At 43.0% G+C, this 14326-nt stretch overlaps 1 protein-coding gene and 1 non-coding gene across 2 annotated transcripts; both read left to right on the forward strand.

The window, feature by feature from the left end:
- The first annotated feature begins 1830 nt into the window (after positions 1-1830).
- Positions 1831-1990, forward strand: LOC123140203 (U1 spliceosomal RNA). The gene has a single exon (XR_006469855.1). It is a non-coding gene; the product is annotated as a U1 spliceosomal RNA (small nuclear RNA).
- A 1500-nt stretch (positions 1991-3490) lies between these two features.
- On the forward strand, positions 3491-4624 carry LOC123134693 (uncharacterized). The gene has a single exon (XM_044553890.1). It carries the CDS (start codon positions 3754-3756, stop codon positions 4342-4344), a length of 591 nt encoding a protein of 196 aa, XP_044409825.1. The 5' UTR covers positions 3491-3753; the 3' UTR covers positions 4345-4624.
- The last annotated feature ends 9702 nt before the right edge of the window (positions 4625-14326 follow it).

The following is a 14326-nucleotide window of genomic DNA, read 5'->3' on the forward strand; positions in this document are numbered from 1 at the left end:
ATTTCTTTTAAAGCCCTTTATGTGATGTCGCTCAGACGTCCGACTGTGGCATTTCTTTTAAAGCCCTTTATGTGATGTCGCTTAGACGTCTGACTGTGGCATTTCTTTTAAAGCCCTTTCTGCGATGTCGCTCAGACGTCCGACTGTGGCATTTCTTTTTAAAGCCCTTTCTGCGATGTCGCTCAGACGTCCGACTATGGCATTTCTTTTAAAGCCCTTTATGTGATGTCGCTCAGACGTCCGACTGTGGCATTTCTTTTAAAGCCCTTTCTGCGATGTCGCTCAGACGTCCGACCGTGGCATTTCTTTTAAAAGCCCTTTATGTGGTGTCGCTAAGATGCCCGACTGTGGCATCATTTTCCTTATTTTTATTTGTTCACCTTTCGAGGCGTCGCTTTAGACACCCGATCGGTCCTTATTTATGTTCTGTGGAATTTCAGGCGGACTACCGCCGTCTTCCCTTTTTACTTACCCGTTATGCCAGTTTTATTTATTGTGCATTAAGGAATTAATCATGTTGCATCCATGCATGCATTTGTTATATCTTACGTCCGAACTGTCTTGCGAGTACTTTCAAAGTACTCACTGGCTTGTTGATTTGGCCAGATGCTGACGAAGGCGATCTCATGGATGAAGAGTTCGATAGCGAGCCCGACACTTAGAGGAGTCCCAGTCAGTCTTGTGCGACCCTGGATTTGGCCACTATTTTATATCCGCTTCCGCTACCAAATAAATTCATCGAGCCTCTCCTCGACGCTCGATGAGATGACAGACGTAGAGTCTTGTATTTCTCTCCCCGCTGTGTTTTTCCACCACCAGCCTATCCTTGAGTCAGTAGTATGTCTCCACACCACTGTGTTCTGTCCGCCATTATGTATGATTATTGGCGTGCTTGTAATAATTTGGTTGAGCAACCGTAGTTCGACCCTGTAATATATTTTATGCTACTGGCTTATTGTATCAAGAATTTGTCTGCCAGTGTGGAGGATTTCTCTCATATTGGACTTAAAAGATTGGCTTTTCAATAAATATTTTTATTGGAAAACCGGTCGTGACAAAAAATTGGCGGCGAAATTGGCTCTGATACCAATTGTAACACACCAGATCGAAGGGGAAAGGGGATCGGGGATGAGAACGAAGGAGGCAGGTGAGGAATACTTGGAGAGGAGGAAGGAGGTGAGATTGCAGTGGAAAGGTTCAGGTACAAAGTAGTTTACACACGCATGCCTCACTCAGCCATAGGCGGCCTCTTTTAACTCCACACGCACGGGCCAGCTGGCGGCCAGTTGGCCGGACCCACCCGTCAGGTTCCTTGTCACACTAAGCTAGAGATTAGGTGTGACACCCTGTTGCGCATACGTAAACAAGGTATTACACGAGGCATCGTACATATCGGTTTCTTTGACCTATACGGTTTCTGGGCAATTGAAGCCGAACAAACACCAAACAACGAACAACCATAGAGTTTCCCACCAAACCAAAAAGCAGACTACTAAATTAACCGGCAAAACGGTTAATACGGTCCGGTTCGGTTCGGTTTTCCGGTTTCGGTTTAACAGTGCCCACCCCTACCTAAGGCACGCTACCCGCATCATTGCCAGAAGAAGAAGAGAGGTATTCTATTCCTCAGTCCTGAATATATGCAAGAGGCCGAGAAATCTATGAAAGAAAATGATATTAAATCTGAACATGTTAAGAATTTACCATCTATTGAAGAAATACATGGCTCGACACCCTGACACAGGTAGTAAGGATAAATTCTCTTTATATATTCGATGAAAGTGATATTCTTTATAATAAATCTGCTAGTCAATGCCTGGATGAATTTGATAACTTACCTGGACGGGTCGACGACTGATCATGAAGAGTCGTGGCCTAGGCTAGTGGTCCACATTGCATTTGGTGGATGCGCTGGCTTACCATCTCCTCGAGTGGAAGAGTGGACGTCATAATTTATGATAGAGGGGGTACGCGTTCGCGCGGCCCCTATCAATTCTCTAGTTAAAAACTTTAATCTTAATTTGCTACGTTGAACACTTAAATTTGAATTTGCTGGTCTTTCGAAAACAATCTTGTTTGTCAGTTTCAATGCAACGTGGGCATATGGACCATGCAAAAAAAAAGGTGGGCATATGGACGTGTGCCATGTGTTCACCCGTCCTGGTGCCGCGCATATTGTTCAGATTTCCTTGCTTGCCTTGATGTATTATTGAGCAATATGTTTAGCTGACAAAATGATGAATTACAAAAACAAACGAGGAAACAGAACAGTCTATACAAAAAAGTTGAACAAGACTGACAACATTAGTGAGTTCTCTTTTTCTATCAAAAAAAGCCTTAAAGATACAGAACAGAACATGAGTCAAGCAACATCAGTAAGTTCCTGGGCTGGTACAGTAGTATTATTTCTTGAAGTGATCGGGAAATTAATCACAGGCGGAAATACACACAAAGGTAATGCACTGGCATATACAGAAGACAAGAAGTAATTCATAATATTTACCTGCTCAGTAGCAGCGATTTCGAGGTTGAATAGAAAACAATGCCACAAGTGAGCAATTTCTGTTTGCATATGAATTATCTCATCAAGTTGTTGCCTTCCTGACAGATTATCCAAAGAATCACCCTGTGCAATCGGGCCTTTTACTGGAACCTGAAAAGAAAAACATTAGTGCAAACAGAGTTCAGCTGCGCAGTCCTATTTCCCCATTGCTTTGCTCCTCATTCGCCAACACAAAATATCAACCTGATTTCGCCAGCTTCCTGGCAGCAAAGTTAACAACAACAAACAACACACTGCTAAAGGCCTAAAGCCTAAAGCACCTGACCAACGGTTTCAGCTGACTGACTGAAACCGGAGCCCTACAACATGCTTCATCAATCAAACTACACAAAAGGGCAAAGAAGACATGAGATGGACGATTCTAAATTGCTTCCCGAACACATCGAACATACTTGAGATACTACTTGCAGAGAAAGGATATGCTGCAAAACAGAACCCACCACCCCAAAAGGGACAAAGAAGACATGAGACGAACAATGCTGAAGTGCTTCCCCAACAGCAAACATACTCGAGATACTACTTGCAGAGAAAGGATATGCTACAAAACAGAACGCACCACCCCAAAAGGGACAAAGAAGACATGAGAAGAACACTGCTGAATTGCTTCATCTTCATTGCAGAAGCAACACCTTTTGTTCCTCTACCATTTGCATCTCGATAGATTGGATCTTATTTGGAATAATCCCTCGATAGATACATCAGACAAATATCTTCATCTAAATTTGGATTTTCAGTTTCCCACGTGATAATATCAAATGAAGCCTTCAAAAAATAAAAGTAAATTCCACCGAGTCCAGCGTCCAGAATGATGTAGAGCCACCATAGCAAGACACCTTGCAATCAGCCCATATTCCCCAAGCACCACCAGACCTTGCAATCAGCCCATATTCCCCAAGCACCACCAGACCATCACGTCCCACTGCTTTTTGCAAAGATGGGAAAAGCAGAGAACAGCATAAGGCAGGGAATCAAGTGATTGATTTCAACCGGGAATAACTTAGCCGGCGGGGTAAAGACCAACTGACTTTTGGCCACTACTCTCCAGCTATAAATAGACCACACCCGCATGCGTTAGGTGCCGTGCATCCATCAGGTTCCTTGTGTTTTTTCATGCATATGCTCGTTCTTCTTTTCGCTATTGCAAAGCCAAGAGTGCAACGCAACATCGCCCCTTTACCACGAAAACCGCCATGGCCAGAGGCTACGCAGGCCGGCTCCAGGCCTTCTCCAAAGCCGCTCTTCTTGGTTTGGTCCTCTTATCCATGGTGACCTGGGTGCTGCATGCATGTTCTTGCCTGAGGGCCTTCCTCTTTGTGTCACTTCCTTCTGCTGCTTCAGCGATCGCCACACCCAAGTGCCTCTTCATCTTCTCCAACATCATCGTCCTCTTCCTCGCCACCGAGTGCAGGCTCTCGCGGAACGGTGCTCGATCCACAAGCACTAGCGACGATGACATAGATGCTGTGGTCCGTGAGCTTGTGGCTTTTACACACGCACTCAAAGAGACCCATGCTGCAGAAGAGATCGTCAAAGCAGAACAAGAAGTTAGTGTACGCATGACCACGCAGCAGCTAGATCAATGTGAAAAGGAAGAAGAGAGTGACGTCGCACTGCTTAATAATTTAGGTGATGACCTGCAAGAAGAGGTGATGAAGGAAGAAGACTGTGAGGAGGCAACGGAGCTGCCTACCGAGGAGCTGAATAGGAGAGTGGAAGACTTCATTGCAAGATTCAACATGGAGAGGCAGCTCGAGGCAAGGATGGTCGTGTGTTGCTGCTGACGAAAGTGGCTTAATCATGTTTGTTTTTGTGTGATTAAGGTATTTACCAAAGCTGGTACTAGTAACTTATCAAGTCACTTGTGTTTTGTAATTAAGGTATTTGCCAAAGCTGGTACCGGTACCTTATCAAGTCACTTGTGTTTGTGTAATTAAGGTATTTGCCAAAGCTGGTACCGGTACCTTATCAAGTCAAATGTGCAGCAAGCTGAAATAATATGCTTGTGATGTATATTCCACGTTTGCTATTATGCAAGCAACATAATTACACATTCCTTCTTTATGTTCGACTTTCGATGCAGATCCGTGGTTGAGATTAAAACTTGCCTCTTCAGCTAAAGAGCAAGTTATCCTTCTAGTTTTTGATAAGTAAAGCTGGACAAATTACTCCTTTCAGGTAAATTTAGGGGGGGGGGGGGGGGGGTGCTTTATGGATTTGTATACCATGGTTTGAGTCAAGTTCAAGCTCATCTTCCTCTTTAAGTTCTTACTCAATCTCAGTATTTGTGGAAATTGCCAGATTTGTATACCTCTACGAGTATCAACAAAAGTTCTTTATGGAGGTGTATGTTATATATAGCTATGAAACTTCAGGAACAAACTCGAATGAACCAGATAATATGAAATTTATAAGCCGCAAACTGGATAGTGGCAAAATCACTCATGGTACATAATTCTTATGATGTAAATGTGATAGATCAATACGAAGGTAGCATCGTGTACGCAGCACCCAACGAAGATTCTCTCGTGCCTGCGCCTGTCGGTAACGCGTAGCAAGTTAACCTATCATGTCGTGTCCCGATCATGGTAACAGTCAAGAGAGAACATTCGGCAGTGCAGAATGGAGCACAGCTCTGCCTTTAACCGTGTGATGATTTGATATGGAAAATCCGAGTACCTGGAGCTCTCCAAGCCATGAAACATGTGCATCATTCAGTGGGTTTCCTTGGCTTGCAAGAGAGTGTGGTTTCTGGCGATGGAAGAATAGATAAGAAGACGGAAAGATAAATATTCCCTGCGTGTCGACAACTTCTTGCCCACAGAGTACTCAAAAAATGCATAAAGGCGTATATTCTTTGCCCTCTATAATTGAAGGCTTTTAGAATATTTTGGTTCATGGTCAAAGAATTAGGCCCTCCTGCTTTCCCAGGAAATCATGAAGGACGACTACATATGATTCTTTCAAAAGAATCAACAATGGAAGGTGCCTCTGTGCGTACTAAATACTGACAAAGATATCAGCAAAATTCAGGTCTTGACGCTTAAATAGCAGAGGAAGTTTTTCTTGACAAGAATCATAATGAGAGTTTGGCTAGGCATACTAAAGTCAGACTGGCAAGAGATAAGATACCAGTGGTGTCACTCTTCAGTCCTGGATATTATTTGCACTAGATTACATATACCTCAGTTGCCATCTAACATCAGATTTCAAAGCGGATCAAAAGATGTTTTGAATATTTCAATATGGACTAACATACAGACTAAAATGAGTGAACAAACACACTAAAACGTGTCTATATACTCCCTCCGTAAAGAAATATAAGAGCGTTTAGATCACTACTTTAGTGATCTATAAACGCTCTTATATTTCTTTACAGAGGGAGCACATCGGATTCACAAAACAGTTTAAACATCTTATATTTGTGAACAGAGGGAGTACCAATTATGAGGACAACGATAATAGTGCACTGCGATTGCATCTTTGGACAAACTGTGGACAGTGTATCCTGTGAAGAAGGCTCTACTCAAATCCAAACATTAAAGAAGGTTCGTTGCTTCCTCGAGATGATTTGAGCCGTCCCTTTCTACGGCTTCATATATAGATGCGATATGCAGAGAAGAACGACATGGTAGTTCATGGTACTGCAGCAATAATCATGCTTGGGGTTGGGGAGTCGATTATTATCGGAAGTTGTGTACTAGTCTGACCGCTCGGTGTAGCTAAGCTACGAACCTCGAACCTGGAATGACGCGGGGGGTGGATGGGGAGGGGAGGAGGGTAGGGCTCGGAGGTACGCACTCTCTTGGTCGTCGAGCCAGTGCAGTGCAGCTTCTCATGCAACGGCGCCTCCGGGCCGGAGCGGCTGCGGCTGTGGCGGTGGCGGCGGGGGCCGCTCGCCGCTTCCTCCTCGGCGGCGTCATCCACTGGTACTAGATCATGGTGGGCACGCGTTGCTGTGCCCGTCCATTTTCACAATAAAAGTGTAGGTGATTCCAGAAATATATAGCACAGTAAAATGTAAGTTACATAAGAAAAATTAGGAGATACAGTGTGTAAAGTGGATATAAGTATTCATTCATAATAAATGCAATTATGTTTATGGAATGGCCGGAGATGAACTGAGAACATGCAATTTATAACAAAATGATCATGAAAAAACATTGTACATCAATGTAACTAATTTAGCCATTCTCTAGGAGCAACATAGCATAGATAGGCGAGGAAGCTTGCCAAGCGTAAAACGTCGTGGTGTGACACTTGAGAATCCTAGCGGTTTTGCCTTCAGTGTTCAACCATGTAACTCACTTTGATATTCAATAAAATGTGTCACAAGTCATTTCCATATAAAAAAATAGGTTGTAGACTTGTGGATGAAAAATACAGAGAAGTTGTCCAAAGCCTTTTCTCCTCTCCTTGATTATAATGCTCTGGGAGTCCGTCTATGTCAAAACTGGGTGATCAGCTACTATAGCATTTGCAAGGCCTCCCGCAGCACTGCACCCAATAACATATGGTGTGTTTGTTCCATCGATCATGTAGAAAGAACAATATAAATATTTGAGGGAAAAATGAAGTGCGAAAACATCAGATAAGGTTCCGAAACTGGGAATTAGCACTGTGCATATATCTTCATGAGAGGAGAAGATGTAGTAACGACGGACTAACTAAACTGGTATTCGAACAGTATTTCAATTCGGTAAAGATGCAGAAACAATAAACAAATCAGACTGGTAAATAAACCATGCTCACGCTAAAAAAGTGTTCAACAAACGCCAAGTAATTATGCCAAAATAATGCTATAACTAAATAGCAGCCCCTGAAGTACCCACTACTCTCAAGCTCTACAAAGTGTCAATATGCATACTTTGAGAAGTGCTTAGAACTGTGTCGTGGCGAAGAAGAGTCACAGAGTGCAGACGTAGTAGTGTGCATCAAATTACGTGAAATGTAGAATCCTTGCAAACCTAAAAAGAAAATTATATTACTAAGGTGGAAGTACTGTAGAAAGGGCAGTGCAGCAGTGGTTACAGAACTGAAAGAGAGAAACATATTTACATATCACCAGAATTAATGACCTAAGGAGAAATAGGTAGTGAGAGAACTCACATCCTCTAGTCTTCATCAATGTATCAGATGAGAGTACGGCATCACCTCCTCGACCATTGTCACATCAACTCATCCAGATCCATAAAGCCTTAAAATTGCACATCGAAATGCACGCAAGAGGGTAAGAGGCTTGCTAACTTGAAAAAATATGGAAGCTGCAATATAACTGCATATTTCTACAGCAAGCCACAACTAATAATTAAATACAGTCCCTTGTAAGTTCAGAGCCAAATAAATACTTATCTCTCGTGGTGTAGAACAATAAGATGAAAATGTGCGAAAAAGGAAAAGATAATATGAAAACTTAGAGAGGCTCAAAAGATAAAGAAGGAAAGATGTGGCATTATAATTGTTATAAGATCAGAAGGTAAACTTTACCAAACCAAAAAATAGAAGTGATGCCAAAACAATCTTCATTGAGTGTTGCAGCAATTCACACATAACTTAAATCAACCACTATGATACTGATATACATCACATAACAGATTGTGATTGATTATGTCCCACACACTTCTAGTGAGACTAAACCTAAGCCGGTAGTATCTGAACAATGTTAACCCACCTCCACATCTCAGGACAGTACTCTAGATATTATACCGAAAATGATGCCCAATAAAATTCATGGAATGGCACACTTGTCGCTGTCAAGAAAATTTATAGCTTCCCACCATAGCAAAACAGGCCCATCTTCTCAGATAAAACTGTATTAGTAGATGAGATGTCATCTCACAAATAGTGTCCAGCATAAGCAGTGCAACCACGTAACCTGATGTGAAGGCTTTCATTATTGCTCCAATATACATACAAGCTAATGAAGCACAGTAAGAGGCACCATTTTAAAAAGGAATAGTAGGAAGCCCCCAAGGTTTGCTTATGTGGATAATAATATGTAAACTGGAAATAAAAAAACTCATCATTATGAACCTGAACTGAACTATTTGCCTGCATAAAAGAAAAATCTGGCTTAACAATAGCTAATTTTGTTAGAAGAAGTTGAGGGAACAGAGGAGTGCTCATTGCTATGTAAATAATCAAGCTTGGACCCAAGGTTTCAATGAACAAATTCAAAAGTAGTAAATAGGAGCTCATTTCGTTCGCCAGAAAAAGCCGGTTCATCTTAGCGAATGTTCTGGATGACGAGGCAATCAACAGCTTGATCTCCAAATTTCTGCAATAACAAGAATTCTACAATTCAGTAGTAAAAACACAAAAAGAACACAAGGTAAGCGGACGTGCTTGTGCTGCACCTACAGTGTTGTCGCTGGAGACAAGAGATAAAGTACTGGGCAAGGAGGAGAGAAGAGAATCTATGGCCACGGCAAGCAGGATAGAAGGCGACGGCGAGTTGGGGACATGGCTATAGAGGGAAGTGGGAAGGGAAGCATTATGTAGTACCTCTGGGCATAGGAAAGGTTTGCGACTTTACCAGCCATGATTGCGAGCTTGAAGGAGAGCAGAGCAGTTTCCAGCAGATGAGGCTTCTGCCATTATCGCCCTCGCCCCCACCTTTCCTCACACGCATCGTGCGCCTCGCATCCTGTACCACACCTCTGGCATGCGCTGGATTGGATCGGCTCGACCTGGATCCCGCTCAAATCCCTCACCTCACCTCAAGGGGACCGACGCACACCGGTCGTCTTCACTGGATCGAGAAACTGGTCGCTGGCTCGATCGAGAATGGAGTCGACGCGGTCGTTGCGCTGCGCCTCGATCGGGATTTGATTAGGATTTCCAGGTCGCGAGTAGGATGGACCTCACGGGGTCGCGAGTAGGCCCCAAGCCCAGCAGCAGACCTCCTTTCAATGGGCTGGCGGCTCGCGAAAGCCCAATGCACCACAGGCCTGCGTTTCGGCCCGTGGAGCAGCAGCCCACAGGACAACCGGCCAGTTAACACCGATCGTGGAACAGATAGCCACACGCACGAAATCGGACGGTGAGAAAGTCCCAGATCGGGAAAACGGACGGCCGAAAACGCAAATCGCTGTGAGAGCTCCGTTTAGGTGCGGTTATACTGTCCTTAATGTGTCGGGTGATCCTCGGAGAGGGGGAGGGGACTGGGCTGATCGGGCCCATGTACAGGTCTGCCCCGTTTTAGAAACATACTTTAATATTCCTCAAAAAAATAGAAACATATTAAAATGATGTTAATCTATTTAAAAAACCCAATATGCATATGATATCAGATTTCTAGCGTTAAAGATCTGACGCCCTCAGGTATGTCAGATCCCGTTCAAACGCATGTCAATTAACCGTTGCAGCCTGCAGCATGGCAATTTCTCTATTAATTTTTTTACATTACATGAAAAAAAATAGAACATGGAAAATCTTATAAAACAGCATGAAATTTATCTGTTGCATGGAAAATATGAAGGTTGGCTGGCAATGCAAAAATTCCGATGTCATATTTTCAGCATTTGCATTTAAAAATGGGAAACAACCACATTGCCGAAAATAAATAAAACCATGCTCATGCATACATTCTTATCACAAATTTTCGAAATTAATGTACAGAACAATACATCTCTACAATAAAAATGTTTATGGATTAAAAAAGAGCATCCAGGCACGTTTGCACGAAATTTCATATAGTATGGGGAAATGTTTAAAGTATAAAATGACAAGACAAAAAGCGTAAAATTGATAGAAAGTAAAAATAAAGATTTTTTGCAAAAAGGAATAAAATTAAGAGATTGAAAAAACCAAAATGTTGAAAGTAAAAAATTGAATATAAAGCTAAAGGAACAAAAGAAACAAAAATGAAAATAAAAACGAAAAAAACTGAAAAACCATAAGGAACCAACAAACTTAAACCAAAACTTGAACGAAAGCAAAAAAATATATATGAAACAATAGAAAATCAAACAAAACAAAAAGGAAACCGGTCATAGCTTCAAAATGGGCCATGCCAGCGGGATCATGTGCGTGGTTCCTTGACTATACCTCCAAACCTTATGTGGTGATTATTATTTGAACTTCATTGTGTCAAATTTCTGGGATAACTCAGCGGGGGGGGGGGGGGGGGGGGGGGGGGGGGGGGGGGGGGGGGTCTGATGGGCCTGCCTCGCTTGTTCCGAACCAATCGGTTTACTTTTCTTTTATTTTACTTTATTGTATTTTAATTTTTTGTTTCCACTTTTAAATTATACTACCTTTGTACCAAAATATAAGACAGTTCTCTAGGTTAAACTAGCTTACAAAAAGATCTTATATTTTGTTAGAGGGAGTATAATTAAATTTATATTTTATAAATATATATGGAAATATTTAAAATGGCAGGAATTGTTTTTAAATATGTGAATATTTTTTTGTATCGCGTGAACATTTTACAGAAGTGCATGAATATCTTTATAAAGGCTTGAACAATTTACAAAATTGCATACTAATTTCTAAAATTGTTCATGCCTTTTTTTAAATATTCATATGATTTTAGAAAATAACCGAACATTTTATAAATTGTAAATATATTTCAAAAAGTGTTCATCTATTTTTTGAATAAATATTCATGTGACTTTAATATTTTTTTTAAATGTCCGCATGTTCTCTAAAAATATTGGGCTATTTGTAAAAAATATTTGTAACTTTGTGAAGCAAACAAATAAAATACATTCAAACACGAGATAAATGGCTTCAAGAAACCCGGAATGAAACCGCCGGACAAAACGGTCGTGTGTTGTGCCCATTACTAGGTTGGCCCTCGGTTAGAGCGCTAGTAGATAAAGCACCCGCAACACTGGCAATTGCGATTAATAGCTCTTTTGCGGGCCTGACGTACCATGTAATGTGTGTGATGTATTTTTAGTAGAAGTACCACAACGTATTTGAAAGGGCATGACTACGTATGTATCAGATTTACCGTATCTATCATAGTCTATCGAGTGCAATATATGATATGTGAAAGTGAATTCCTTCTCCCGCATTGAGTTGTGGTCTTCGAGCATTGGGAATGTCGGGCTGTTAAGGGGGGCACCACCCGAGGGCATCACATTTTTTGCGTGGGGAGGGTACTGCATGCGATGCGGAGGGGCCCTATCAACGTCATTATTTTCCCTTTTCTTCTCAATTTTTACTTTCTATTCTTTTGTGGATTTTGAAATTTTAAGTTATTTAAAGTTGGAAGTTCAAAATTCTAAAAATTTGAATTTTAGAAAATATGATAACTTGCAAGAATAAAATTCTATAAGTTTGATTTTTAGAAAATTAAAATTTGAAAGAACAAAATTCTAAAAGTTTCAAATTAAGAAAGCTAAAGTATGATTTTTTTTTCTTCTAAAAGCACATACTACAAACTTCAAATGTTCTAAAAGAAAGTTTTCCTAACATGTTAGAAAATGAGGGCCGGCTGAGTGGCCTACAAAATTTAATAGTGGAGGAAGGTTGTTTTCCCCAAAAGTTGTGGGGTCAACAGGCCCCAAGCTTGTACGTAGAATGACGACTGTGTTAAAGTAGTTAGTTTTTATTTTTATTTAGCTGTTGTGTTAAAGTAGTTAATGATAAGTTGTCGGTGGTCATTCTTTTTACCAAGAAGCTAAAACATACAAGCTAGATGCTCTTATAACCTGAGAAAGAAAAGAGAGTTTTATTTGCCATTTTATAGTTGACCAGGCAACCTCCCCGATGCATCTATACATGTCACATTGGATGGGAGTAATAATTTAGCCGGTCACATTGGATGGGAGTAATAATTTAGCCGGAAACTAGTTGAAAAGATTAGAAATATTATCCGTATAAGAGATGGACTCTTTGGAAAGGCAATATAAGAAGGTCCCTATCCAGTGCGTCACGTCGGCAGTTGGACGTCCTTGACAAACCGGGAACTCCAGGGGAAACCCTAGATCTCCATGGGATCGAGTGATGACGGTACTCTTGCGCCGTAGTCCCTCTTCAGGGCATCGTTTTGGAGTTTGCTACGGTCTAATGAACCAGCGAGGCCGGCGGCGTATGCCCGGTGGCGCAACTGTCGATGAAAATCGCGCCAACTACAGTCATGGCGGACGATGGCGGCTTCTTTGATGTCGTTTTCTTGTCGAGGCATCGTTGTTGCAATTGGCGTCATGAGGCTCGGGATGCTCCGGGGGAAACCCTAGATCCGGGTCTCCCGGATCGGACGATGATGGCGTTCTTAGTAGCGCTTTCCCTTATGGGGGCATCATTTTGGAGCAAGTGATGGCTGGAGGTGACAAGAGGAGGAGCGGTGCTTCATCACACACATTGATGGTGTCAGATCTCGATGGCATGGCGCTCTGGAGTTAGGCGTCAGATGTGCGATGATGGACTCGTGCAGGAGGTCGACGCTGTCTGGCGTCGTGGTGGCATCGGCAGCAGCTAGACTGGGCAAGGTTCATGCAACAGTACAACTCTGAAGATGGATTGGTGGCTGGTGGCTGCGGCGGCCTCATACTTGGCATGCGTCCTGGTTGAGGAGTACGCCGGACCGGTTGTCGTGGTAACGATTCCGACAATAAGAGAGGGGTAGGATAAAGGAGCATGATCTATCGAGATGCATATGGGTGACACGGTGGTTTTAGCGAGTTCGGGCCTCTCACGGTGGAGATAACAACCCTACGGCTCGTGCTCCGGAGAGGCTTTGTTTTATCTTAGTATGTATCCGGAGATTACAATGAAAGGAGAACGGATCCCCGTAGTCCTGAGACTAATGGTGAAAAAGAGAAAGAGATGGAAGAAAAGAGAGCCCCAAGTTTAGTGGTGGGGGTGGCTTATATAGAGTGCGCCACCCCCTCACCTCATATGTTACAAAGTGGGACATGAATGCCATAATACCTAGCCACTAAAAAACCATCATGCTGACTATTGGTCTTCGCATATCCGAGTGAGTTATACGGCCGAGTGGAATGAGCTCGTCGAGTGGAGTGTCGTGCTCCGAGTGGTCGTTGCCGTCCGAGTGACTTTCAAGTTGCGGTACATCTGGCGATCTGGCCCAGGGGCCCAGTACAAAGTGTACGGTGCCCATGGGTAGGGTCTTTAGGTCAGGCCTGTTACCCTATCCCTAATACATGTCCTCGTCATTAGCCCCCGAATCGGTCGAGGTTGAGCGGGTCGAGTCGAGGTGAATTCCCAGATGAGTCGAGTGCTACAGAGGCACTTATGAACTTCCTCTGGTCACCCGGCGGTCTTATTTCCGTGTGTTGCCTTGACGAATTCCAGACTGCATGGTGTCCGAGTGAAATGAGCTCAAACGGGTCCGCGGAGGAGCGTTGAACTCACCTTATAGCAATTTTTTTGAGTGATTTGGAGCTGGTCCTGCATCGAGTAACTGATTACTCGGAATTTCTTCACGCCTGGAACATGTCCTTTTTTGTTGTTTGGTCGTCACTCGGACCGGGCGGACCGTTCCGAGTGGATACCATTCCAGTGGGGGCACGCTGAGTGCACCCACTGGGTGTAGTCCCCGAGACTGCAGTCGACTGCGGGCAGTCAGCGGGAGTCTTAGAGCCTATCTTTTTGTTGTTGTTTATCACTCGGACTGGTCAAGCCATACCGAGTGGAGATTACTAACAGGCCTCACCTAAAGACCCTACCCATGGGCATCGTACACTTTGTACTGGGCCCCTGGGCAAGATCGCCGTTCAGATGTACCGCAACTTGAAAGTCACTCGGACGGCAACGACCACTCGGAGCACGACACTCCACTCGACGAGC

Source organism: Triticum aestivum, chromosome 6B (genome assembly GCF_018294505.1).
Source record: "Triticum aestivum cultivar Chinese Spring chromosome 6B, IWGSC CS RefSeq v2.1, whole genome shotgun sequence".
Classification (NCBI taxonomy): domain Eukaryota; kingdom Viridiplantae; phylum Streptophyta; class Magnoliopsida; order Poales; family Poaceae; genus Triticum; species Triticum aestivum.